General features: G+C 47.9%; 1 protein-coding gene across 1 annotated transcript in view; it reads left to right on the top strand.

Moving 5' to 3' along the window:
- SYT6 (synaptotagmin 6) overlaps positions 1 to 26,700 on the top strand; it is a 37,465-nt gene that overhangs the window by 4,926 nt on the left and 5,839 nt on the right. Inside the window, exons 2-6 of the mRNA XM_074893804.1 lie at positions 14,478 to 14,814; positions 16,673 to 17,231; positions 22,850 to 22,970; positions 24,513 to 24,684; positions 25,257 to 25,407. Coding sequence (XP_074749905.1) covers positions 14,478 to 14,814; positions 16,673 to 17,231; positions 22,850 to 22,970; positions 24,513 to 24,684; positions 25,257 to 25,407 — 1,340 coding nt within the window. The remainder of the gene's footprint in view (positions 1 to 14,477; positions 14,815 to 16,672; positions 17,232 to 22,849; positions 22,971 to 24,512; positions 24,685 to 25,256; positions 25,408 to 26,700) is intronic.

Genomic DNA, 26,700 nt, shown 5'->3' with positions numbered 1-26,700 from the left:
GCCCATTCACTGATACGGGATGCCTACAGCCACTGCCAATGAAATATGGGCAAGTCTTGAATTTACTTACCAGCTGTAATAACACACTTTTCTGAATCACCGTTCAAGTGTATTTTAAGTAAACGTAACAGTAAACATGTTTAAAACCACCCAGGCAAAGCTAACACTAATCGCTGAAGCTTGTGTTTCCAGAGGCCAGGCACGGGAGGAGTAGCACCTTGGGGCAAAGCTCTCTCTTAGAGTAATGCACTTGCAAAATGGATCTTGCCTTTCTCTGTGAGCGTCTGGTCCACCAGCAGGGAAAGAGCCGGCTCCAGCTACGTGCGGCAGATTTGCTCTTTAGCTCAAGTAAAACAGGTTTGTGCTCTGATCCTGAAGGTGTCAGGTTCAAACCTTGCTACCAGAGGAAGGTTTGCAAAACTGTATTAAAATAAGTTTAAAACCAGCAGCATAAATCTAGGAAAAATGGATTATATAGCCAGTATATGAACATGTGTCTCTGCTGATGTATTGTGTGTGGGTCTGTGACTGTAGAGCTGCCTCTGGCTGTGCCCTGTGATGGTCCTGGTAAATAAAATGCACCGATGGAGCTGTGTGGAGTGTCTGTATTTAGGAGCTAAGTACCTCTCTGCATAGATGCAGGTTTGCATCTGCCTAATTGCCGTTGGTTGATTCATTCCTGAAGCAGTACAGGGAGGCTGATCATGTTTGTGGGTTTTTTTGCGGACCTCGGAGCCTGTTCCAGTGCAGCTGCAGTAGCCTCATGCATAGTCAGGGATCAGCATCTCAAACTCCATAGAAACAGGCAGCCAGATTGCTGCTGGTGTTAACTGAGCGTGTGAGCAGGCTGAGGACAGTGACCAGGGACTGAGCTGAGGAGCAGATACCTCTTGGTAAGTCCACATTTCTGAAGTTACTTTGTTATTTTTTTGCCATTTTTCATAATACAGAGCCTCTTAAACATTTTGCTTCAGCAGTTTCTGTCTTTGCCGTTGAAACATTTTCTTCTGCTTTCAGTATTCTCCCTACCTTTCACTGAAACCAAGCATGTGCTTTTAGCTAGTTCAGATCAGGGCATAGCCTGACTCTGAGCTTCATTGTTTTGCGGGATGACTCTGAGAAGCTGGTATTTTTGTGTTTGCAGGTGTTTGTTGCTTAACATCTTTGCTTTGCTGAAGTCATACCATGCGATGTGCAGAGCCTGCTGCACGTACCGTGTATTCACTAACAGTCAGAGTCTCACATGTGTGCATTCATTGTTCGGAGATAAAAACAGAGCCATAACTGGATCTCATCTCTGATACAATTTTTCATTTAACTATAGTTTCAGCTATCCTTGTTTTTCTTACCTGTTTCTTCTTCTTGCTGTTCATGTTTTGAGGTACAATCTTCCTTAGGACCCCAGGTTTCCATCTCATGTTGATTAGGCAGCTTTTTCTAGCTTTAATATTTGTTATTTCTTTTTCAAAGATGAGAATATATTTTTTCCTTCCTATCTGTATATTGTAAAATCAGGAAGCTTGTCTGTAGCAGCCCTTATTCTTCCAATCCAGTGGACTCACTAACACAGCAGTCACTCATGCTGGCAGTTGTTTGGGAGAGATGTGATCTGCCTCTCAGCCGTGCATTGTCTTTAATTATACTTGTACATTGCAAAATGGCATCCTAAAGGGGCAGAGAAGGGATATTTGGAGTGACTGTACAGTAAATTTTCCATGTCTGTGGAAAAAAGGAAGTTATCCTGCAGGGTGTCTTGTACATAGCAAAACTGCAGATGCTAATTAAGGCCGCCTTTATATTTAGTTCAGTTTGTTATGCTGTAGCAGGTTAGTGTTTGACAACATCACAGGAAACTGTGCAGCAGAGACTAAAGGCAGGATGCCAGAAGCTCAGTTCATACAGGCTCTTTCAAAACCATCATTAAGACCCACAGTCCTAGAGCATTTGGTTCCATGAAATAATAATTGCCCAGCAATTCTAGCACACCAGTGTTGCGGGTAACGTAGGTATTACTCTGATTTTCTGTGCATGTTTGTAACCTGCCTGTGCTCGTGTGACCCAGTGTGAGGTGAGCACAGCGGGCACCTCTTAACGCATCCTCTCCGTATGCAGGGCTTCATCTCTCGGGTGTCTGCGAGCGTTTGCTCAGTTATTTGAGCTCAGTTCTGAATCTGGTCTCTGGTCAAAATGTTCATGCTAAAAGGATTCTGAGCTGCACAGTATGGAGTGATACGAGTTGTTGGGAAAGAGAAAAGGAATCTCAGGATCCATTTAGTAAATCTGTGGATCAGGCAGTCCAGCCAGCACGCGTGACTGCCGTGGGGTACGTTTTAGGGGTTAAAGATCTCTGTCTTTGTTACAAGCTAATGGAAGCAGCAGCAGCAGCTAATGAGGGAGCAGAGCCCTTCAGGGAGGAAGTTCCCTGATCGTTCAGCAGAGCTTGAACAAAGAAATGCTCTTTTGATAACCGCTGCATTTCAGCGCAGGGTCTCTGCACCCAGCAGCCGCCCCGGGCAGGAGGTGTCTGGGGGCTCTGGGGGTCCCCCCGGGCCACTCTGCTCCCCGCACAGAGCCCGGGTGCTGCTCTGCCCTGCGGTCAGGCTGTGGTGTGCCAGGGGCCGCCAGCAGGACACCTTGGGAGGGAGAGGAGGAGGGCATGGCATGGGCTTACGTGGTCGTATGGGTCTAGGTGGCTTTAACTGGCAACCTGACCTCCTGAGGACATGGATCTGCTTATCACCCAGTCTTTGCAGCCTCTGGAGCCAGGGGAGTTCTGGATGAATCCTGCATTTCTGGTTTTGGGGTTCCTGTGGGGCAGGTCTGGGCAGCACACCTCTTCCAGGGTGCTCCCATGTACTCCAGGAGCCCCTTTTGCTGGAGGGGCTCTGTGTGGTGGGGGCACTCGGCTGAAGGAGAGCCTCTGGAAAGCTTTCTGGGCCGCCTTGTCCCACGCTTGGGGCTTTCTGCCCTCCCCCAGCCGAGCTTGGCTTTTTCGGGTCCCCAGGCCCTGTCCTCTTGCACAGGGTTTGGGGCTGCCCAGCACCCACACAGGGGCAGGATCAGCACCCGCAGCAGGGCTTGTCCTCCCGGGCTGCAGGCTGGGGTGGGAAGAGAGCCTGATTCCTGATTGCATCTCGAAACACGGTTGTGTTTCTACATCCCAAAGTATCTGTATTACAGTGTTTTGCTCTCTGGCTGGCTCTGCTCGTCTCCAGCAGGTCTGGATAGAGCCTCCACCCCCACATTGAACAACCTCAGCAAGGCTTCCCTGGCACGTCTTCAGGGCTTGGCTCAGGTCCCGCGTGTACGGGGTCACATCATGGGAGGAAGATGATGCTCACTGTCAGTTATTTAACCTCAGCCCAGGGACACCGTGTGTGTTCAGCACTGCTGAGTCCTTTACAGATGTTGCTACAGCATGTTGTGATAAAATATCATGGGATTAGCACACAGCTATGTATTATAATTATATGCAGTGTGGCTTATAATAGTTCATTAGATTGTCATCAGTTAGGCATAAAGCAATGACAACTCTTTACTATCTCATTTATAATACTCTAGAGGGCAGCTGATTAAGACACAAGGCAACCTAAATCACTGGGGAATGTTTCCTTCGGTTTGGAACAATTTTTTTTTTCTTTTTTTTGTCACTTTTGGTAACAGAAATGCTGCATTGCTGACAGCTCAAAGTTCCCCTTCTGACTGCACCTGCCAGCAAAAGTTTGAGTAACAAATGGGCCTTTGATGCAGCCTGGAGGGAAAGTCCAGATCAATAACCACTGAATACCAACGTCTTTGGTCTTCAGAAGCCTTTGATCAGTCTCCTCTGGGCCAGCTGTTCTGCTGGGGCATGGCCATTTTAACGTGCCTGAGTTATCTTCTCTGGGCGTTGGTGCGGGACTCCTGGCGTGTGTACGAAGCCCGAGGTCACCAGTGGGCAAGGCGAGGGTGGGAGAAGGGAGTTTCGTCTCCGGGTCGGGCCAGGGAGCCCAGGCCGAGGCCGGGTTGGGGACTGTCCATCGGCAGAGCCGACTTGCGAGCAGGAGGCCGGGGTGACCGCGCCGAGGGTGTCCGTGTGCAGGCGGTCGCCTGCTGCTGTGCCGGCCGCCGGCTCAGCTCTGCCCGGCCTGAGCTGCGCTGCCGTGCCGGCTCTGCAGCGGGGACAACCCTGGCTCAGGGACGCTGAGTGCTCCTGCACGGTGTCCCCATCACCTTTGATCTGAAAGAAGGTGACTAAGGAAAGGAGCGGGCTGTCTTCTTCTGAGCTTGAAAGCTTGATTTTCTTTCCTCTGTAGAAGGTGGCCCTGGAGCCATAAAGTCCTGTGGCTGGAAAGAAGGTGGGTTTTTTTGGCCTGTCTCCTTTAATACATAAACCAGGAAGAGGATGTGGGCTGAGGAGTGTCTGGTGTGGTGGTCAGTGAGCAGAGGTCTCTACGTGAGGGTGGCGCAGCCCAGCTCCCTGCAGGGTATGGACCCTTCCGCCTCTTGACGTGGGCTGAGCTGCACCTGACTCTGGACGACTTCGGACTTTTTTGACCTGCTTGCCATTGTGGTTGCCACCGTCTGAATGAACAAAGAACCAAGTGTATCTTACCACGGCAATTCAGTGATTCCTGGGTCAATCCCTCTGTCACTCCTACCTGGTAGCACAGCTTAGCAGGGATTTCGCTGAGCTCTCGTTAAGGTTGGATGGTGTTTCGTGGTTGTGTTTTGGCTGTCCGGAACCTGATAGGATGGAGGCTTCTCCTGTATGTAGCAGGCATGCAGACGTCTTTTGCTTGTCAACTATTCATGATCTTTTTCCTTTTTTTTTTTTGGCAGTTAAATCTTTCTCCGTTCTATTTCAGTGAGTGAAGCACAAGCTCCAGGCTGCCGAGCTCTCCTCTCCCATTGCATTCCTTTGTTTGGTGTGTTACACATTTTCATATGTATGTGTTTATTTTTTCTTTTTTATTATATATACATACATGTGTGTAAAGTACCTCACTGTTGACTCTGCACTTGAAAGTCACCTTTGGTGTTTCCCTCTGAGTTACTTTGTTCAAATTGTCTTCTGCTTAAACTCAGCCTGGGGGACTGGGGCACCTCCCTCTCCGGTAGCTCAGTGCATTTACCGTCTCTTTGCTGGGTGGCAGAAGTACCAAACCGTGAACTGAAAAACACCAGGTAGTAAAGGGTACAACAGCCTCTATTTTCCCCACCTTTCCTCTGTTTAATGCACTTGTCTAATCAGCTCTCTTAGACCACCAGGTGTGAAGGTCCCTCCGGAGGGACCGGGCACGGGGGTGCAGCAAGGAAGAGCTCTGGGCTCGCAGCCCTCCCACCCGTGCGCCCACTTCCTCCAAGCCAAGACATAGCAGGACCTTCAGCTGCGGCCTGGATCTGTAAGCAAAAATAAAAACAACTCTCTTTTCTTCTTGCAGGCAGTGTACAATGCAGGTAACTGCTCAGGGGGTGTCCCTGTCTCCTTGCAGCGACGAGCTGCTGCAGTCCCCATCACAGCGCGGGGAAACCGAGTCGGGATTCCCAGCTGCACCCACACCCAGGCTGCTCCTTGTGCTGTGGCTGGAGCTGTTGGAATAGTACTTTATTCCATGTGCAAATTTATTGTTTAAATGTTTTCTCCTTCATTATAATTTGAACTGGAGTTTATAAAATTCGGGAATTTGCAAGTACTGTCACTATCAAGCTGGTGGCTGGTTTCCAGGACAACAAATTACACAACTGTTAAAGGAACAAAACTTTGCATGAAGTTTTCCATGTCTCGTGTTCTAGTTATTCTCCCAGCTAGAGAACTGCATCCCCTAAAGAATTACGGTAAATGGTAAGAAAAGCCCTGGCATTGCTTAATGAAGGAAGTTTTGTCTGGATGGGAGTTGTGAGGTTGCTGTTTACACTTGGACCATAGATCGTAGTTGCTTGAAACGCTGGATCCCTGCAAGGTCTCCTTATGAAGCATCTTGTCTTCATACTTAACGTGCAATAATGAGATGGTTTGAATTTTATAATCTTATATAATTACTCTCAAAATAGCTTCTGATTCATCCTTCCCTTTGAAGATTATAGTTTGCATTCCAATAAGCTCTTGCATGGCAGGAACCCTGCGGTAGCAGCAAATTAATTTTTAAGAAGTTTTTTCTGTCTCCCTGAAACTTCAGCATAGCCAGTTCGAGCATTCCTGTCTGTATCTTCATGTAATCCGCTCCGTAGCTGGGTGTGCACAGGAGACAAGGAGGCTGGTCTGGGTTCCTGCGGAGCCGGTGCTGGCGGGAGGGAGCTGGTGGGAGCTGATAGCATGAGACTCAGTGTCCAAGGACTGAGGAAGCACGTGAACAGGATAAATCTCCTTTGAGCTTCGTGCAGGAGGAAGGTTGAGTTTGCAGAGCTTCCAAGGGGGCATTTCAGAGACTGTGTGAATGTCTGCTCTCAGAACATCTGCAGTGTTCACCTCGTGAGGGTTTCCACCCCTCTGCTGGTTTGGGCGGGGAGTTTGCCATTGGGCTACATGTGATGAACCCAGTGTGAAAGTGCTCTTTGTGTAAAACAAACTATGAAAACTCTTCCTGCTTTCACGTTGTTTTCAATTCACTCTCATTGTGCTGTCATCTGTGGAATTACCTGTGGTTGACAGAGTAACAAAACAAGATCTGGGCATGCTCCACAGCAGAAAACAGCTGGAAAAGCTGCTTGCCTTCACCTAGAGAAACCCTGTAAAGGTACCAGGGTCATGGGAGTGCGCACGTGCAGGAGTATCTCAGGGTCTCTGTGGGTATTTTGTACCGTTGCTGGACAGCTGCGAGGAGTAATCAGTGAATCTGTACTAATAGACAAAAACACCCTGATGTGTTTGTTTCTGGATGGGTCATGGTACCAAATATTTCTTTGACTTCACTTTCCTCTCCCACATACTCAGCAGAAAGGATGTGGCACTGTCCCTGGGTGGGTGATGCTCCCTGTCCCCTGCCAGGGAACCCGACGGGCAGCCGAGCTCCGTTGGTCTGAGGGGGGTGTTGGTCGGTGCGGGTAGAGCTGCAGCAGCTGACACTTGCTCCCGTTGCTGGGGTCGCTCCCTGCGTAGGGGCACTTTGGAGAGTCTCAGGAAAGGGGCTGGTAACCTGTGGACCTGCAGGTGATAGATATCCCCAGCGCTCTCCGGGTCCTGCTGCCTGACTTGCTGCTACGTGGGGGCTGCTCTGCAGCCCTTATCGCCACCCACAGCATGAGATAATGTCTGAGGGAGGGACGATGGAAGCTCTGCTCAATCTGTAATTGCTTTCTGACCTGGCCCTTTAACATCGGCTGAGAACTTGATGAAATATTTTCCCATCACTACAACCCACACCTCTGTGATCGTGTTTGAGCAGCAGCCCCTGCTGCAGCTCCTCACCACACATCCAGCTCCTGCGCTGCTTGTGAAAAGCAAATTGACTGCAGTTAGGCTTTGATGTGACAGCTGCTAATGACTTGTCTAGCTCAAGAATATTTCAGGACATATTCCTATAGCTCATAGCTGCCCAGAGAACACAACCAGTAAATCAAAAAGAGAAGTGTTGCTGAAGTTCCAAACGACAACCAAATGGCAGCAAGTAGGCCTGAAGATGTGGCAGTGGAGACATCAGCGGAGGACTGGCACGCTGGCCATAACCCCAGCGATCAGAGGCAGTTAGTGAGCAGCCGTGCAATGCTTACCTCTCGCAGCCACGCTCGCTGCAGCCCCCAGTGCCCACTTAGCTCTGGGCTCTGTGAGATAGAGCTGCTTGCTGATACAAGAGCTGAAGCTGTGTTGGGTGACAGGGACAATCTGATCTTTATTATTTGCTCTGTTTCCATCCCCAGGGCTGTGACATGCTTGGGGAGGGGATAAGGAGCTGGCTGAGAACTGCACGCTGCTGCACTGCAGCTCGCCTCTCATCCAACGCAGCATTTCACGATTTAGAAGACAGCCAGTTTCCTTTTCAAAATTCTGGTTGCAAAGTGCTCTGCTTGCTGCTGCGCTCCGTGGTGCCTTGCAGGGTTTGTTCTGAGCTGGATTCCCAAAGGGGTCTTTCCCCTGCTCTGCTTTAGTTCTGGCTGGGCTGCTGCTGGATGCTGTGCTGCTGTGTTGGTTTAACATTCGGTTTCTGTTCCATCCAGTCCCTGCTCCTTCCTCTGTAAAGCTTCAGAGCTGAATGGCTTTGCTAAATAAACATGTCTATAGCTGGGATTTAATGGAAAACTCTTCCTTTTCCCCTGCTGTTGTCCTGTGCTCCCCCTGCCCCCGCCTCAGATGTCCGAGATTCTCTCCACAGTTTCTCATGCCCAATTTCCAGCCCTCAGCTAATCAGACTTACATTGCTGATGCTTCTCAATTGAGAGAAAATTAGATCAGCAGTTGGTGGGTGCCTCACGTGGTGTTTTGTAGCCCCAGAGCTGCCTGTCTTCTCCTCCAGCAATAACTCTCGTAGTAATCCATCATTTGAATGCATGATCTCTACAAAGCCCTACAGAAATAGAACAATATATTCTCATAAGCACTGTTGCAATAGAAAAACATAGCAAAAATGGACAGAGAAGCCTGGAAATCTCTCCTGATGTGGTATGAGCAGTGGTCAATGTGTTACACTGGAAAACCAGTCAGGCAGCCAGTACCAGCGGGGTTAAGGTCCATCGCCATCACCCCCTGCCTCTGGGCTCTGCCATCTCCTGTAACTGCTGGTCCAGGAGCATCTGCGGTGGCAGGATGTTACCTGCTCCAGATCATCGCTCAGCACAACTGGGAGCTGCTTTTTCAGCTGAAAGAAACCTCGTGGGGAACAAACCAGCCAGAGCTCTCCTGATGCTAAGATTTTCCATTGGCCACTGGAAAACTTACCAGTGAGAACCTTGTGCAGGGAAGATGCCCCTTTGCTCTTGGCTTTGTCAGGGTCTGCTCTCGCCGACAGAGCCGTGGGACCAAACGTGCCATGGTGGCAGTGCCACCAGGACCCACTCAGCAGAGAGCCAAGCCGAAGTGCCGTCACTGCTTTGGTGGGGGACCGGGCTGGGGGTGACCCAGGGCCTGCAGAAACGCATCTGTCCTCTTGCAGGTGTCGAGGGGCTCCGGGAAGGGGACCGCAGGCTGGTGGCACAGGTCCAGGTGGCTGGTGGCCGTGAAGCTGAGCTCCTCTAGCATGAGCCTGGCCCCATGCTGGGCCTCAGCCTACAGCACTGAATTTTTCCAGCCCCCTTGAACTTCCACTCGTGGTATTCAGACTTTGTTTAAAGCCAACAGGTAGCAGGGATGACTAATAGATGCTGGAGTGCTGAGAGAGCCATCAAACGCATTTTGTTTTCTCTATGGGAAGTGGGTGGAAGGAAAGCTAAATTACATCTTCAAGATATTAAATATAACTCTTCACATTAAACTCAGAGTTGTCCATGAATCTCTTTAATGACAGTGCGAGCTACTTCACGGTAATAAAAGTCAATGTTGCCATAATTAGACCAGTATTGTCTTGCAGTTAATAGACTGTTGGAATCATGGCTTTGTCATATTATTAATCGTTTTCTGTTTGGACTTTGCTAATTATCCCCTTTGGTAGCTCAGTTTGGGTATTATGAAGTCCTCGGGGACATAAAGCTGAAGGGTAGTTCCACCATATTCTCTTAATTAGTTCTTATCCAAGATGAAACAAAACGGGTAGTTGTACTGATGAGCTGCTTCCGAAGTGCGTGGGTACCAGGGCAGGGGAGGGGCTGGACCAGCTAAGAAATGATCCCTATCTCCTAAATTTGCTTTTAGCTTTACAGTTTTAAATTACCCCACTGTCCCTTTGTCCTGCCCTGGGCCATCTCATCTTTTGTTTGAAAGGCAGTAGAAAGTAGTGGCCTTCTAAGAAGTTTTACAGTTTTGAGCCATTCTGTGAGCTTTGCTGTAAGATTCAGTAGCAAGGTTTTTAGATGTTACAGAAACACAAACCAAGAAGTCAAGTCAAAGTGGAATGAGATCATTTGCTGGTGAAGTTGATAGGTTTCAGACCGTCCCGTTTGTGCTTTTGACATCCCCAATGCTAGCTGTCAGCTTCAGGTTTTTTCTGCAGTGAGAGTGTTCTGTCAAAGAGCATTTCACTGCTTGAGTCCTCTGCCAAATACCCACAGTCGTGAAACTTGTTTGTGTTTAAATGCTTGAATATGATCTGGTCTCTCAGGTTGCGTCCCTTGCCACTGACTCGGGGTGTCCCTGCACGTCCCCGTTGTCGTGCTGGTCTTGCCCCCACTCCTGCTGGCTGCGGAGCGCGGTGCTGCCCTTCACCGCGGGAGAGGGACAGTCCTGGGCCACGCAGCTCCCGAGCGTCACCCAGCCAGCTCCTCACCGCCCTCACCCCCGGTTCCTTGTGGATACGTAACTGCTCCGCGGCAGGAAAACCAAAGCGCAGAGTTGTTTTGATAACAAGTTGGTCTAAAGCTGTTTGTGCTGTCTCTGAAGACTTTGATTCATTATTTTGCCTTATGCCAGGCTGCAGGGGTGGGAGATCAGTGTTTAATGGTACCTCCAGCTGCTTAAGTGGTGATAAATGATCATTTATCATTAGCCTCTCAGGTACGGCTTGCTTGCTCCTGTTCACTGAAGCAAAGCAGAACAAAGACCGTGAGCCATGGGCCTTCCCGTGGGTGTGCTCGAGTCTGTCCTGGCGGCAAGTGGCTTTCTGGTTTAGAAAGCTCAGTTTCTCTCTCCATCAGCTGCTCTGATGGGGAATCTGTGGCACAACTGATCAAATTCCTGGCTGAGAGGAGCCTTTCCCTGGTTCTCCTGGTGTGGAAATTCTTTCGGTCTCTGCTTTGCAGCGAAGGACCAGGACTGCTGGTGGTGGCTGTCAGTGGTCACTTCTGGGGCAGTTCTGTGAGACGTGATAGTGCTTCGTGTCTGTGGGGATTGGAGCAAAGTCTCAGTTCTCTGAGGAGTTTGGGTGCACACAGAAGGGGGGGGGGGCACAAATGCACAATTTCTCTTTTGCTTTACATGTCATGCTAAATCTCTGCCTCAAAAAGACCTTCCTAAGTGAGGCAGACCATCCCCGAAGGAGCTGTCTCTGTTCCACCAGGTAAATAACAGCTCGGTGACTTATCCTAAGCGTATCAGCTCATGCAGGTAAATGTTCATGTCCATGTCCGTGTCTTTCCTGCTGATTGTTCTCCCCTCCCTCCTCGTTAGTCATGTGAGAGCTTTGTCATTGCTGCTCTGTAGCCAAAAGCGGTTTCCAGCTGAGGGTTCCTCTGGGAAGCAGCTCTTGCTCCCAGGGTGGGGCGAGACTGGAAAATAGCTATGTTAATTTGTATTTGTCACCTCCTCCTTTTAAGCTTTATCTTTTCAATTACAAGTTGTAATAAAATCCAATTTCCAACACGGCAGTTTCTCCCATGTCTCTCAAGGAGCTGGGCTAGAACGAGGCACCGGTACCGATAGACAGGACCAGGGTGAGGAATGGCTGAAGCCGCTCTGCTCTTGTGAGGCCCTGCTTACCTGATAGCAAAGAGACAAAGAGTTCACTGCTATTTTTTTAGAGGAGAATAGAATAAAACTGTAGTTGTTCTTGTATTTTTCCTCAGAGCAGTAAGATGCTTCTGTCCCTCGCTGAGGATGGCGAAGCCGCGAGTGCTCGGGGAGCTCCAGCGAGCGGCTGCAGTGCGGGGACGCTTGGGGACTTGGAGGCTGAACTACCCCTGCGCCGCTCCGTGTTCGAGGGAGCGCTTCCTTACTGCTGCACAGGGACACAGCCCTCGTCACCCTCCGCTCAGGGAGCCTGGGCTCCGAATGCTGGGAGAAAATAAACAAACGAGCTAACCCTTCCCCTGGGATGAGGTGTCCTCCTGGTCTGTTCTGTCTTGGGGGAACAGGTCTTACCTCCATCCGTGCCAGGAATGCCCAAGCAACCTCTGGCCTTGGGGCATTTTCTGTTAGATGAGGAATTATCTTGCTTTTACAGCTTCTTGTAAGTTAAACGACATTTAAAGAATAACATTTTGAAGAATAGCTGTTTTTTTAAAAGTAACTGGTATTTTCAAATTCATGAGAGAAAGCTCATTAAATCAATTAAGGTCAACTCTATCCAACTGATATTTAAGTTTAACAAGTCACGAAAAAGTCTTGGGGAATTCAATGTCATCTTCAGACAAACCAATATTCTTCCCAGGCAGATGCTTAAAAAATGTCTGTAAAATCCTGATCCCTTCTACTTGTGTTTTATGTGAGCTGTCAGAGGAAAGAGTAGGAGGTCATGCATAAAAGTATCTGTGAATCCTGTCAAATACCGGCTCAGCAAGAAGTGACATCAACTAAGATCTTTCTCAAGCTGGCAACAGGTTTTCAGAAGGGGTAACTGATTATTTCTGATGTTTCCATTAATGAGTCTGGTGTGCTAGCGGAGTTAGGCATGCTATAGAACCTCTTGGAATGGGCAGAAGTACCTTAACAGAAGCTTTTCCATCACGTAACAACTCCCAGCAGTGATAGATTCTGCAGTGCAAATATTTCCTTTGTAACAACATAGACATATTTGCAAAAAGTCCAGGTTCTTAAGTTTTCTTATGAACCTGTTTGACGCTGAGTTTCCTGGGCACAGTTCCAAGGTTCGACTCAAAGTATGAGAAGGTGGTACCTCTGTGCTCCCTGCTTTGGTGAGAATACATTTAGCTAAATCTCTCAGGAAGCTCCACCACTGACTTGTACAATCCTAGTTATTATTGAATAAGACAGGAGTAATGATCTCTATTTCCACCTTGGAGCTACAGCAGAAAATAAATAGTGTGGTTTGACCTGTACAGAAGGCTGGTGAGGGAGAGGAAAAGTTGCAAAAACTTCTGGACAGCATTTCTTCTGTCCCTCTGGTCCTGCTGGCAGCTTCCAGCCCTTCCTTTGAAGTCAAAGAACCTGTGGGCAGTCAGGAGGCTTTGCCTCAAGCTCTTAGTGAGTTTGCTAAGCTAGGTAATTTTGTGGAAAAACAGTGCATTTCCTCTGGGATATCAGAAACAACAGATGGTTCCCCAGGTGTTCAGCAGAGCTGCCTCGGTCCGGTGTAGACGTCGCATTTTGTGTCTGACGCTTCCTCAAGATTTCACTTACAAGAACTGATGCGAAAATTCTAAATATATAGTAGGTGTTGTATTCCCAGATAGCACGTTAGCAAAGTTTGATGATATAAATGGGTTCCTGAATACTTTGCTGTTGTGGTTCGTCAGTGGGGTTGGGGTGCTTTTTGCTGTGGCAGAACAAAATGTGGCTTTCATGTGGCAGGACAAAATGTTTATGGTCCAAGCATACACGTAAATAGAGGTGAGTAAGAGGTAATGGTTATTCTGTATAAACTTTTGGGGTGTTTGATATTTTTTTGCCTGTCTTTCTGTCCTGACTTGCCCTCAGGTAATGTAAGGAGTATGGCTTTGCTGGTCACTGCAAGTAACACTGCAGGCGATCAAGGAATTGTCTGTGAACTCACAGCAGTCTGCGACTGAGTTGTCCGTAGTCCTGACACTGCAGAATTAACTCCAGAGCAAAACCTGTCTTCGTCTTCAGGGACTCGTATTCTTTGTGATTCTGAACTCTTGGAATTTTGGTTTGGGTAGGAATCTGGTAATTAATACACTGTAAGAAAGGAACTAAAATTAACCACTTTTTGAAGTGTTGTGAATCATTCCACAGCCCAGATCATACATAAAAATATATCTCATTTTTTCCTGATTCTTCAGCCATAGGTATGGAAGCTCTTTCCTCTCTAGAAAAAGATTGAAATGCTGAAATACTTAGCGTATGAGGTAAAGGTGACTCAGAGAGTCAGAGAACACAGGCAGCTTCTGTGCTGTTCAGAATAAGGATGTGTAGTACTTGCCATACAGCCTCCTTCTATGTTTGGTTTCACTGCATCAGCAGCTTGTGATTTTTTTTTTTTTTTTTGTATTGGTATTTACTTTTTATTCCCTATGGGCACATCTGGACAAGATGTGAGCACTGACAGTACAACAATCTGCTTCGAGGATCATGGTAGATAGATTTTTTTAAATATAGTGTCTGAACACCAGTGATATGAAGCAAAAAGGCTGTTTCTGCCAGTACAACACTGGAGCTTGTTTCTATCATGCAATTCTGCAGTTCTTCTAATTCTTCTCGATTTCAAACTCAGCAGTTTGCCAATGCCACAAAACAAATCAAGGATGATATTTTATAGCCAGTCTGAGCATCATGGTATAAACTTCATAGCTCTGGCCATCTGGAGACACCCATTTCTCCCCAGATGCGTTGGGGCAGGAAGCGGTCCTGAATCTGTCAGGGGATGCTCACTTGGGTTTGACTCTTGCTTGCAGAACCTGCTAAGAGCTCTCCAGTAATCTTGATATAAGCCAGTTTGGACCATTTCTTCCCTTTACTTATGGCTTGCTCACCATCTTTCTTATCTTTTCTTTCTTTTCTTTTCTCCTTTCCTGTTCCTCCCCTCTCCCTGTTGCTGTTGCCTTCTCTCCCTGTGTAGAGCTCTCCGTCAGCCTCCTTGCAGTGATAGTTGTTGTGTGTGGCCTGGCCCTGGTGGCAGTTTTTCTGTTTCTCTTTTGGAAGCTGTGCTGGGTTCCCCGGAGGAACAAGGCCATTTGTTCCAACCTGGCCGTCTTGCAGAGCGAGGCAGGCTGCAATAAGGAGAACATGGCAGACAAGCTCAAGGACACGGGTGCCATAAGTTTCCTGGAGGCAGCGGTGAAGATCAGCCACACATCGCCAGACATCCCGGCAGAGGTCCAGATGTCCATGAGAGACCACATCATGCGGCGCACGCGGATGCAGAGGCAGACGACGGAGCCCGCGTCCTCCTCCAGGTGAGTGGAGCCGCGCTCTGCGCTGGGGCGGGCGGGAGCAGCCTCTAACGGAGCCGGAGGCTGGGATGCCTTCAGGGAGGCTGGAGAAAGCGCTCCCACCTACATGCTGGATCACTTTCCAAAGATTGGCCCTTAACCAATTGATGTGTTAGGACTGGCTTACTGTGGGCCCTTCGGAAAGAATCAAGGATTCAAGCCCTATTACTGTGACTTGACCTCATTGTGTCAAGCCGTCAGTGTGCTTTGGCCACTTTAATTTTGTTCCAGCATGAGAGGCAGGCTCAAGTATCAATGATGGTGTGCTGTCAGACAGAATTAGACCTTTTTGCTCTCTCTTGTTGTTGTGGCTCCTAGCAGAAACAATTAGATAAGCAGAATTGACGTATCGTTCGCTGCACACGCTTAGAACCAGCTGCGCTCAGTGCTCGGCGCGTGGCTTAGCCAGGGACAGAGCTGTCGGCATCGTGCTCAGTAAATCAGGGCAAGGCCGTACGAACCTGGGGACACCTTCTTGGCAAGGATACTGAGAAATACGGTACCTCTCCCTTGACACAGAAGGCCGTGAAACTGGGACAGGAAAGGGTGATGGCAGGGTCCTGGCTGTGCCCCAGCACTTCTGCTGGCTTTGTTGGCCGTGCCCACGATGTGTGCGAGAGTGCGGAAACAGACATTGCTCAGAAATGGGCTGCATATTGCAGGACTAGTAAGGCACCGATCACAGCCTTCTGTTTGAAGAGCTGGAGTTAAAATCAGCATGGTGCCACCTGCAATTGTGCCACACACTCTTTTATTTAACTACGCCGCTTTTTGGACAGCTGATTGCCCCTCTGTCGTGCACACGCTCATTCTGCTCTTATTACACCTTTCCAGTGGAGGAGAATACAAAAGCTCGGCCTGTCTGGATTAGGACAAACAAAGTGGGTCTTGGTTGTATGTGGGAGGGTTTCAAACACAGTTTCTCAAGCAAAAGAGCCCAGCATGAACCGCAGGCAGGCAGCCAGACCCGGGGACGCTGGGGAGCAACCTCAGCAGTCTGGGATCTCTGACTCCCAGCCCAGCCGAGCCCAGGCCAAAATGCCTTTGAGGAACCTGCCAAGGAGAAGTGAGGTCTCTGAGCACCAAGTATCACCGAAAGCTAATGCTCTGGCTGTAGAAGTTCCTAGTATGGTTAAATAACTCCATATACTGCTCTTGTAAACACCAGATAATCTGAAATAATGCCATGAGTCCACCGAAAGCTTTTATGCTTTGCTTAGATAAAGCTTTGCTTACATACAGTTTCCCTTGTGCTGAAGGGGAACTCCAGGCAAGAGACAGATTCCAGATAAGGTTGTGGGTTCCTCCCGGTCAAGAATTATCTATCGGTTTCTGATGAGAGTCTGTTGGAGAAGTTTGGAAGCGTCAATACCCAGAATAAAACCTAACTTTCTGAGCTGGTCGTGGTTCTCTCACTTTAAAAGTTTTTTTGCCTAAGGGAAACTTAGTGCCAGTATCTTGGAAGCGTAAGGACTGAGGGTGGGAAAGAGTCTCCACACTGGGTTGTCTACAGCTTCGTTAAGGAGTTATTGGTCTCCTGTATTTAGCTGTGGGCTATTACTTGTGTAACAGGTGAAACAATGCAGCTTGCTGCAAATACTCTGAAAGTCAGGAAATCTGCTGGGTCGGTTCCTGTGACCACTGGAGGTGTTCCCTTCAGTGTTCTTTTCCATAACGTATGTGGTTTCTGTACAGAGCTCAGGAGTACCTGTTGCACTTGTTCTTGTGCTCTCTCTGCTTTCCTAGAGTTAGTAGTCCAGGGGAGAAAAAGGAGAGAAATGTCCTTGGAAAACCATACAGCTGTTGCGTCTTCCTCCTGCAGGCACATCTCCTTCAAAAGGCACCTTCCTCGGCAAATGCACGTATCCAGCATGGACTACGGCATGGATCCGCCGGCTGTGGCTGAGCAGCCAACCAGCATCGGTCGCATTAAGCCCGAACTCTATAAGCAAAAATCTGTTGACTCTGAGGATCCCAAAAAAGAGGCAGCAAAAACCTGTGGGAAAATTAACTTCACTCTGAAGTACGACTACGAGAATGAGACGCTGACTGTCCGAATTCTCAGGGCTTTTGACTTGCCAGCCAAAGACTTCTGCGGCAGCTCAGATCCCTACGTGAAGATCTACCTCCTGCCTGACAGAAAGCGCAAGTTCCAGACACGAGTCCACAGGAAGACTCTGAATCCCACCTTCGATGAGTCCTTCCACTTCCCTGTGCCCCATGAGGAGCTGGCGAGCAGGAAGCTCCACCTGAGCGTCTTTGACTTTGACAGATTCTCCAGACACGACATGATAGGAGAAGTTATCTTGGAGAACCTGTTTGAGGCCTCAGACCTTTCCCGGGAGACTTCCGTCTGGAAGGACATTCAGTACGCGACGACGGTGAGTATCTGCTGTGGAGGGTTGTCCTGCCCTGGCAGCGCTTGCGGCGCGGTGCTGCGGCATGGCGCGTGGTACCCCTGCGTGTGGGGGAAGGGGACCGAGTGTGTGGTGAGCGGCCCCAGGGCAGGGTGGCTCTGGCTTCTCTTTCTGGCTGCTTTGCCTGAAGGGGGAAGTCCTGCACAACTGCCAGCTGGTGGGTTTATGGCCTCCCTGCAGAAGGTGCTGTCAGCCCTGGGGACCTACAGCCACCGCACGCAGGGGTGGCAAAGGCTGTTGTACTCAGAAGCCTGTCAGCTTTACCAGAATCCTGGTTTACTGGAATTTCATCCCCTTACTTAGTGACTTTTGTAATCTCACCCACAGCAAGTCTCGCTGATACCAGGTTTGCTAAAAAACAACTGAGGGGTTGGTTACGTCCCTGTCTGGCACCCCTTTGACATGCGAAGGGTCTCAGGCTCTGGTTGTCTGCCAGATAAAGTCAGAATTAGCTCTGGAGGGCCACCACCAATCCTTTGGAGGTGCTGGGCTTTTCTGTATTGAGAGCATTGTCTGATGTGTTGCTGGCAACTCTTCCAGAGCTGGATGTGGGTTTTTCAGTAGTTCTGGGGAATTCTCTCTGAAAGTGAAACCAAGTGTCAAAGCAGGAAATGTCGCAGCCACTGTCAGGGTTTCAGGGAGCTGGCAGGAGAGGCCACCCTCTCCCACTGATCACTGAGTGCAGAAGCAGTGACATTAACCTCTACACAGTAGCTGTCAGCTCCTCCACTGTTCTCCCAGGAGGACCTGGCTGGTTCTGGGGGCAAACAAATGATTGAACTGCTTTGCCGCTGGACACCAAGTCAGTCGTTGTCTTTGTCATTTCATGTTGTTCTTTCTGGACCTGGAACACGAGGTGTCCTCACCCCTGTGGCTGAAAGCACGGGCCCTGTCAGATCTTCCCTGGCAACTGACATAATCCCACGACTTGCAAAAATCTCTCCTGCAACTTCCTTCGTAGCTCATCTCACACCTTTGCTCTCCCACTTTCTGTATTGCGGAACGAGCTGTCAAATACGAAGGTTTATTGCGCTTGGTCAGCAGTATCAAAAGACATTTGCTTTGTAGCTCTCTGCAGCTTTTTTCTCACCAGTTGTACCCCTTGGTCACTGCTATTAGTGCTGGTTCCTTCACTGTAGCGTGTTTGGAACTTTCTAGAAGAGCTGTGAGGTGCGACACGCGTGTGCAGCACCGTGTCCTGTGCCGTGTGCCTCAGCTGGGGCGCGGTGTGGGAGCCCAGCACCCGGGCACGGGGAGTAGGGTGTGCAGGCAGCGTGCTGGCCCTGACAGCGGCCCTGGCAGGGCACGGAGAGCGGCAGTCATGGCTCTGTGGCAGTACAGCTTGTGTCGTGCCTGCCTAAGGGCGCCGAGATACACACGACGCCTGCCAGGAACCCCGGGGCATTGCGGGGAGCGTGCTGCCAGCTGCAGCTCTGCGGCCTTTAGAGCATCTTGCCTGCAAGGGAAGTGGGCGGGAGGCACAGGATCAACCACGGGGAAAGTCAATGGTATTAATTAGCAGGGTGTTTACAGCTCCTGGCTTTCAATCCACAAATAGCCATGTCCATTAGGATTAATGGGTGGTAATGAAAGGAAAAACGCTGGCAAAGAGGCAAGCAGGCATCAAGCACAGTCGTTCGCCTGGCAAAGGTTTGCTGGGAGACGAGCGGGTGCCTCTTGGAGGCATCTACCCCTTTGCATCTGCTCTGCCTCTGAGACTCAGCTCGCTGCCAGCTCTGCCACGCTGGCGGTTATGTGCGTGGTGCTGAACCCTGGGGTGAATTCACCTCTGTGGCGGCAGGGACATTCCCTTTCCTTGCTGTAAGATCAGCGTACAAAGGGTGTGGTGAGCCCGAGGAGTTCGGAGGGAAAAGAACTGCGGACAGGAGTGAAACTGGGAAGGAGCAACACTTGGTCTCACTAGAAGGAAAGCACAGTAAGATGAGGCTGCAGGAGATGGTTACAGAGGTTGTAACCTGTGCATGTTCTGTGTTTTGCTGGGATGGGTCTGCAAGAAATAGTGGATGTTTTCCTAGCTGACTAACTAAACTAATTTAATGGGGAAAAAACCCCACAAAAACAGGTGGAGAGACACCAACAGAAGGACTGTTGAGGGAAAAGCCTCCAAAGAAGGTGTGAGAGGAGCAGAGTCAACATCTTGCCCAAGACACTTTGTGTGGCAGCTTTGAAGAGCTCCCGCAGAAACCCTGAGTGCCACGTTTGGCTCCGTCCCCTCATTGTCCCTGTGCCATTCTTTGGGAATGGGCTGATATTGGTACATCTCAGCCAATTGTATCACACCCAAGGACATTTCTGTTTAATCAAATACGAGAAGGGTAAATACAGTTTTCATAATACCCAAGGAAAGCTCTGGGTGACTAATAATACATTAGATTGATCGTGTGGGTAAGAAGATAGGAACACACTTAAGCAATGATATAGGCTATTCAAATAGCTAGCACTCAACTCTTTAATTAATGATTGTACAGCTTGTGAATCAGTGAAACACTTCTGGTTTCAAGTCTGCAAAGGTTATTGATTCAGAGCTTCCATTATTTCCTAAGAGGCACTGATATGAATTTTGGAAATGTCCCAATGTCTATAATCTGTGAGAAAATAATGTACCCACAGGACATGCTTTACTCTCCTGTATTTATGGTTGCAAAGAAAAATCCCTTGACCTAATACAATGAGGTCAAAGAACAATTTATGTTAGTTTTATACCCTGAACGGGTCCTCCCAGTGTGAGGAGAGGAATAGGAGATGGGATGATGCCCATAGGGTGCTCTTACGGTCTCATATAAGGCTGCTCTCTTCTGACATCTGTGTCCAAGATCTCCCATCCTCGTGCCTCCCAAACCAAAGAGACCGAAGGAAAGACCCAGCCCAGGGTGGCACCCGGGTGCCAGCTGCTGCTGCGCTGTGCAGTGGATGTGGTGTCCAGTGCAGGCAGCACACAGTGAGATTAGGTGCTCATTTCTTTGGGAACAGAACAACCATTTCTAATCATAATTTCACAATATTTATTTTAAATTCTATTGTCAGTAAAGTCTGTAGCTAAGACTGGTAGATGCAGTGTCTGACTGGAGCTGGAGACACTTAAGTGTAAAGGTACAGCCCCAGTCCTCAAGCGTAGTTGTGATGCAGCAGCAGTGTTTGCAGCAGGTTCCAGACACTTCTTATGAAGTGCCTCCTCAGTGCAGAGTTATTTATTCAGGCTCTTTGTTATGTAAAGCAATTCGTCTGAAAAGAGGAAGAATACCTCTAAAGGTAACGAGAAGTGCCATGTTTTAAAAAACAAATTGTAATTTTGGGCACACGGTTTTGAGTGGTCGCTTGAAGACACCGTAAATGAATGAGGCTCTGTAAAATACTGAACTCCCTGTCCTCTGCCCGTCGGCCACACAGGCGTCAGGCAGCACGAGCCACGGCTCAGCTCGGCTCTCAGGGTGCAGGTGACACAGGGGCAGGACGTTTTGGCACGCTCAGTGGTGCTGTTCACTGCTGCTCTACCTCCGAGACAGCAGCGTGACGCGGGGGCACCCGTTACAGTCAAGGGCTGGAAGCTGCAGGGGCTCTAAAAGCTCTTTCGTGTGTGGTGACAATGATCCTGGTACCTTATAAAGTAACTTTAGTAATATTTTGTGAGGCAAGAAATTTAGCTCCCAGGAGACACATCAAGAGGGAGAGGAATAACAACTCAGTAGATGTTTCCACGTATTTCATTGCTGGCCCCTGACAACGCGGCTGCAACTCGAGATCGTGCTTGGGAGGAAAGCTCTGTAGGCTGCCACTGGTTCAGTGAGGCCAGCGAGAGATCCGCGTGGGAACTCTGAGTGGATGAGAGCATGAAACTCCTATTTACCAGCAAATAGCACTTTCTGAGACAACGTTTATTTAGATACTTACAAGTCTAGTCATACATTGTTCTGTCCAGAAAACATTTGGCTGCCACTGTGTCTTTTGTACACTCTATGCTTGAGAAGATTTGAAATGTATTTGCTAGTCAAATGAAGTCTTGTCAAGAATCAAGACTTTTATATAATGTTCATTAGTATTCTGCACATCTAAGTGGAATAAATATCTAATCTTTGCCTTACCAGAGAACGAGAAGGAAATAATTTGGCAAAAATCTCATCCATCAACAAGATCTATTCTCCTAACACTTAGCAAAGCTTTAAGTGCCTAATGCATTTACTTGTCTTTCTAGTTCTATCACTCTACTACTAACAGCTAAAATTCTTTCAGCGGATCATTATATCACATTGAAATGAATCAAACACTCTGTTTCCAAGAATAAACGGGTTGTTTGCTCTACAGATGTGGGATCTGTATGTACCAAATAAGATTTTTTTTTTTTTTTTTAATCCATTTTTGGAAGGTGTTTGGAAATCTTTCAGCTCACGTCAGATGATAATGGTTTCTAGTTTAAATAATACTTTTGGTTTGTTTATTTTTTTTCTTGAATTCCCATGAGCAAGGCAATGATGGAATGGGCTTTTAGGAAATGTAGTAGATAAGGCTGCATGTACGAGAGGTGCTAAGAGCAATGTGTAAAAGTTGTTTTATGGGGCACTAAAAGAATAAATTGTATTGGCCTCTGTGTAATCCAGAAACTACTAAACATTTCTGAGTGCCACCTGCTGGTTAATTCACTATTTATATACACATATACACATGCCTTATACTGTGTTTTTTAGCTCTTTGAAGGCATCTCAAAGGGGTTGGTGGCCCAAACCATAATAAGCATGTCACAACCTAAAAGCTCAGTTGTTACTAAGTGGGGCCCTTCGTGGTTCTCTTCTGTTTTAAAGCTGTGACCCCCCTGGTCTGTAACTACCTAGTAATTCATGCTCAACTTCAGAGAAAATCGCCGTGTTACTCAGAGACATCTGCGTTCTCTGCCGCAATGTCAGGCACCAGCAAAGGCTGTAAACCTCTGTCACTGAACCGATGGCACCGGCTGTACTAGAAGGTCACTTGTTGCAGTGTACAGCCAGAGAACACGGCACCGCTGCATGTTCAGGTGTCACCTTTCTGTGATCTCAGGCTGTGTTTGTCTTACATTCCTCCAACTGAGGAAATAGGTGTTAGTGTCACACACTTGGCACTTGAAGATATGTACTGTACATTCAAGCAAAACTTGATCTAATATAATTTACTTAATGGCCTTCATTTAGTGTTAGATATCCTTCACTTCTGTGTAAGCAATGGAGCAGAACAAGAGGAGTGCATTAGCTGTCCTGTGCCAATAGGAAGCACGTACTCCACTGAGGCAGTGGAGGATTATTCTTAACTATGATTTCAAGCTATAACATTTGGGCACACATTTTTTTCCTGTTCCCTATATTCATTTTTAGCCAAATAATGTTGGGATACACTGGAAGCACCGCCATATAGTAAAGTGTCATTCACTTGAAAATGTGAGAAAATAGAGAAAAATTCACTTGAAAATAGAGAAAACCCTGTTTCGGTGTGAGTGCCACATGAATCCTGCACGAAGCATTGTGTGGCTGAGGCTGGAGGCAGCCCAGCTGCTTCTTGCATGTTTCCAATATAATGTTTTCTCTGTTTTATTAAAGGAAAGCGTGGACCTGGGAGAGATCATGTTTTCCCTTTGTTATTTGCCAACTGCAGGTCGCCTCACCTTAACAGTCATTAAATGCAGGAATCTCAAAGCTATGGATATCACTGGTTACTCAGGTAGGTGCTCGATGGCTGAGAAGGACCCCACCGCATCCATACCTCCTCCTCCTCCCTCAGGTAGCCTCAGGGGATAGTGGGCATACAGCTCTTGGTGCCAAGGCTGTATCATCACGGGAACACCTGGCAAAGCTTCGTCCATGTTTTAAGTATGAACAAAATTTTAAAAGTAGAGTTGTCTTTTGAACCCGTCCCAAGGGCATGAATCCAGGGAAGGTGGTTATATACGTGAATGTACTATTCGAGGAGACTGCCAGGGGTTTCCCATCCCCACGGAAGGGTTTGCAGGGTCAGAGCTCTGGTCTGTCTCTTGGGTTGGACGCCTCAGATCTGTTGCAGATACTGACCCTGGCAGGTTTATGTGAGTCAGGAGTTTTCCATCGGATAACCTGCTGCAGCCAGAATCAATCATTTCACCCCAAGATCAGGAAAGGCTCATGGGCCACCTGGATAAATCCCAGGTGAGTGTGCATTCCTCTCTGCAGTGGCCAGTACTCGAACATGAGGATCACAGCACTCGAAGACTGTATGCATTCACAGTTCCAAAGAGTTGGCTTACAAATGCAGCATGCATGAATTCTGGATTTCAACATTAAAAGCAGTTTCTTTTCCAGAGATCAGCATCAAAGTATTTGAATTTCATTGACAGCTTGCATAAAAGGCAGTAACAATACAGTAAAATATCTTTGCAGAAAACATCTCTACTCAATTGGAGCTTGATGCCATATGAAATGTCTGAGAACTGAGACTTAGATGAAGCCAGCTCAGCGTTTCTGTAATAACGTTGCACGTTACTGTTACTTGAAAATGCATTGGGATTGCCTGGGCAGCTGTTACAGCGAACAGGAGCTGTTTGTAACTTGAGGGCGTTCTGCCACGATCAGCAGTGGGAGGCAGGTGAAGCAAAGCTGCCCTGACACCTTTTCTGCTGCTCTCTGACATTGGGAAAACGGGTTTTAAAATTCCCCTGTTCGCTATAATGTCAGCAATTGGATAGTTTTGGTAGCAGTGCAGCAAAGGATCCCTGTAAAATAACCCCCTCTGCCTGATTGGATTGTCGAAATGCTGCATTACGTTTTACTCTCTTAGTCAAATATTGAAAAAGTACGGGTTTTCTTCAGAGAAAACTCTCGGTTTGCTGTCTGTGGCCAGCAGTTAACGCCAGCTAGCGTGCCTGAGTGCCCAGTGCCCGTTACCGTCTTCTGATGAGTGTTGGCTCCTGGTCTGAGATGGGGCCTTCTTACCCTTGCAAACCCTTATCGCAGAAGAACTGATGGAAACAGCTGATTTTTCCTTCCAAGAAATCTGCAGTGCTGGTTCTTCGGTGCCTGAACCTCATGTCAGCACTCACACCAGTACAAGAAATGGTGGATTCAGCTGGTACACAGACATCCCTTTTTCTAAAAGTACATTTGAGGAGGAGGAGTGCCTTTGGCTCATGGTAACTTACAGTCTGCCCTTTGATAATGCTGTCTCTATAATGTGATGGTACAAAATAAACCTCCATAAACAGAAGGCCTTTTCCTCTCTCTTCCTCCTCAGATCCATATGTCAAAGTGTCTTTGCTCTGTGATGGGCGAAGACTGAAAAAGAAGAAAACCACCATAAAGAAAAACACACTTAATCCCACGTACAATGAAGCAATAATCTTTGACATTCCCCCAGAGAACATGGATCAAGTCAGTCTGCTTATCTCTGTCATGGATTATGACCGGTAGGTGGAAGGCTCTGGAGAGCTGGAGGGGAAAACATCCCGCTGGGTGCAGGTTTTCCTGCTCAATAGCCGTTTTCCTTAGTATCAGAGACTTGCCTGCACAGCTCTGTGGCATCAATCTGTCTCTAGTGATTTATTGTTAAAGTGTCATTGATGTTTATGGTTATGGAAAATTACCTGCTAGAATAGTAAGTGTGGTAAAGCTGGTCCTTTGCTTTATGGCATTTTCCTGAGTGAGTACTGTGTTCCCCTTCGCTATTTGCTTCTCCTGCAAACCATCATCCTGTTTCAGAAGGCAAATGGTCTCATTCTGAATAGCAATTGGTGTATGAATTATCCATTACTGATCTGGACTGATCTACAGTTCAAATAATTTTAAAGTTATTATTTCTGGCAGTGGCAGTGCCTCCATGTGCTGACAGTAGCAGACAAGACCTGGCTGTCCTCGTGCGGGTACGACAGCCCGTGTTCACTAGTGCCGTGCCTCGTGGCACTCCGATAACATGGGGTCAGAAGTCTTGGTTGGACAGTCTGAGAGACGGGTAATCACGTTGCTTTTCTATTGTTTTCAGAGTGGGTCACAACGAGATTATTGGGGTTTGCCGTGTGGGGGTCAATGCTGAAGGACTGGGCAGAGACCACTGGAACGAGATGCTGGCATACCCACGCAAGCCCATCGCGCACTGGCATCCATTAGTGGAGGTAAAGAAGTCTTTCAAAGAGGTGTGTGGAGTTATTCTTTCCTTTTAATGCATGTGCTGCGCATGAGTGAGCTGGTTCAAGGCTTTCAGAGAGCTTCTACTCTCACTTGGGGTTTTCTGACAAGAACTGAGGGAATTTTCTCACCAGAAATGAACTCTAGAAAGCAAGTATCTCTGTATTGGCTCGAAATAGCTGCTTGAGCTTGCAAGCAAGAATGAAAGGGACTGTGTTTACAGATGTGACTGTTACCATATTGGTTTTTTTCTTTTTTTTTAAATTAGAGATTGAGAGCAGTAAGGAAAGAGAATGCTGTTCTGATTGCAGAACAAATTGTCCAGGGATATTGCCTATTTCAAGTTTCAATTTTTTCATCCTAAAAGATTTTTCTGTTGACTCATCTCCAAGCCTTTGAGGGAGAATAAATAGAACAAATGTAATTGCTCTAAGCATCTCCAGAGAAAGAGATTCACTTGATGCAGCCCCAGATGATAAAATAGGGCTGAAATGCCTGGGTACCGTTTTGACCATCTCTAGCATTTTCTTCCTCTTTGCACTCCGTTTTCTCATGCTCCTATAGAGCTCTTTGGGTTTTGCCTGATTTAGGTTATAAATTCTGGAGAAGAGAGATGTGGAAAATGGCACACATGCTATTGACACTTCAGGTATGAAAAGAAAGCCAACATTTGTGGCCAGTGATAGTATACTAAAGTATAATAAAGGCAGTAAAACCTCCCACTGTATCTGGGGCTAAGGAGGCATTTTCCCTCAAAGCCACAGACTAACAAAAGCCATATTTTCCCCTTGAAGTTAAGATACTGAGCTCTGCTGGAAGGCAGACACTAGGCTTGGTGATCCTCCACAGTAGTCTGAATTAGTATGCATCAAACCCATGTTTCCCTGAGATCTGCTCTTTCCTCTAACAAGAATGCAGTTTGTGCTCGGTGCTCTCTATCCCAGCTCATATTCATCAGGTTGGCTTCTGAAATTCAGCCATGCCCATCCCAGAGGCAGCTCTGCTGCTTCTGCAGGTTTCTTTCTTTCTCCAAGCATTGGTACGCAGCAGCCGTGCGAGCTGAGGCCAGCCACCCGTGCGGAGCTCTGCAGCGGTTTTCGTGGCTGCTGCGTCCCTCGGTGGGCATTTCTCTATCGCGGATGAAACGTGGCCGTGGGGACCTTCCAGAGCCAGGGTTTATCAGAGGAACATCCTCGCTTCCTGGAACCAGGTCGATTACACCCAGTGGGAAAACCTGGCAATTAATATCTTAGTTTAAGACACGGTGGAAATACACACATCAGACAGTGGAAATCTGAGAA

This window comes from Strix uralensis, chromosome 24 (assembly GCF_047716275.1).
Source record: "Strix uralensis isolate ZFMK-TIS-50842 chromosome 24, bStrUra1, whole genome shotgun sequence".
Taxonomy (NCBI): domain Eukaryota; kingdom Metazoa; phylum Chordata; class Aves; order Strigiformes; family Strigidae; genus Strix; species Strix uralensis.
The sequence above is the reverse complement of the archived record's forward strand: the minus strand, read 5'-3'. Positions and strand labels throughout refer to the sequence as shown.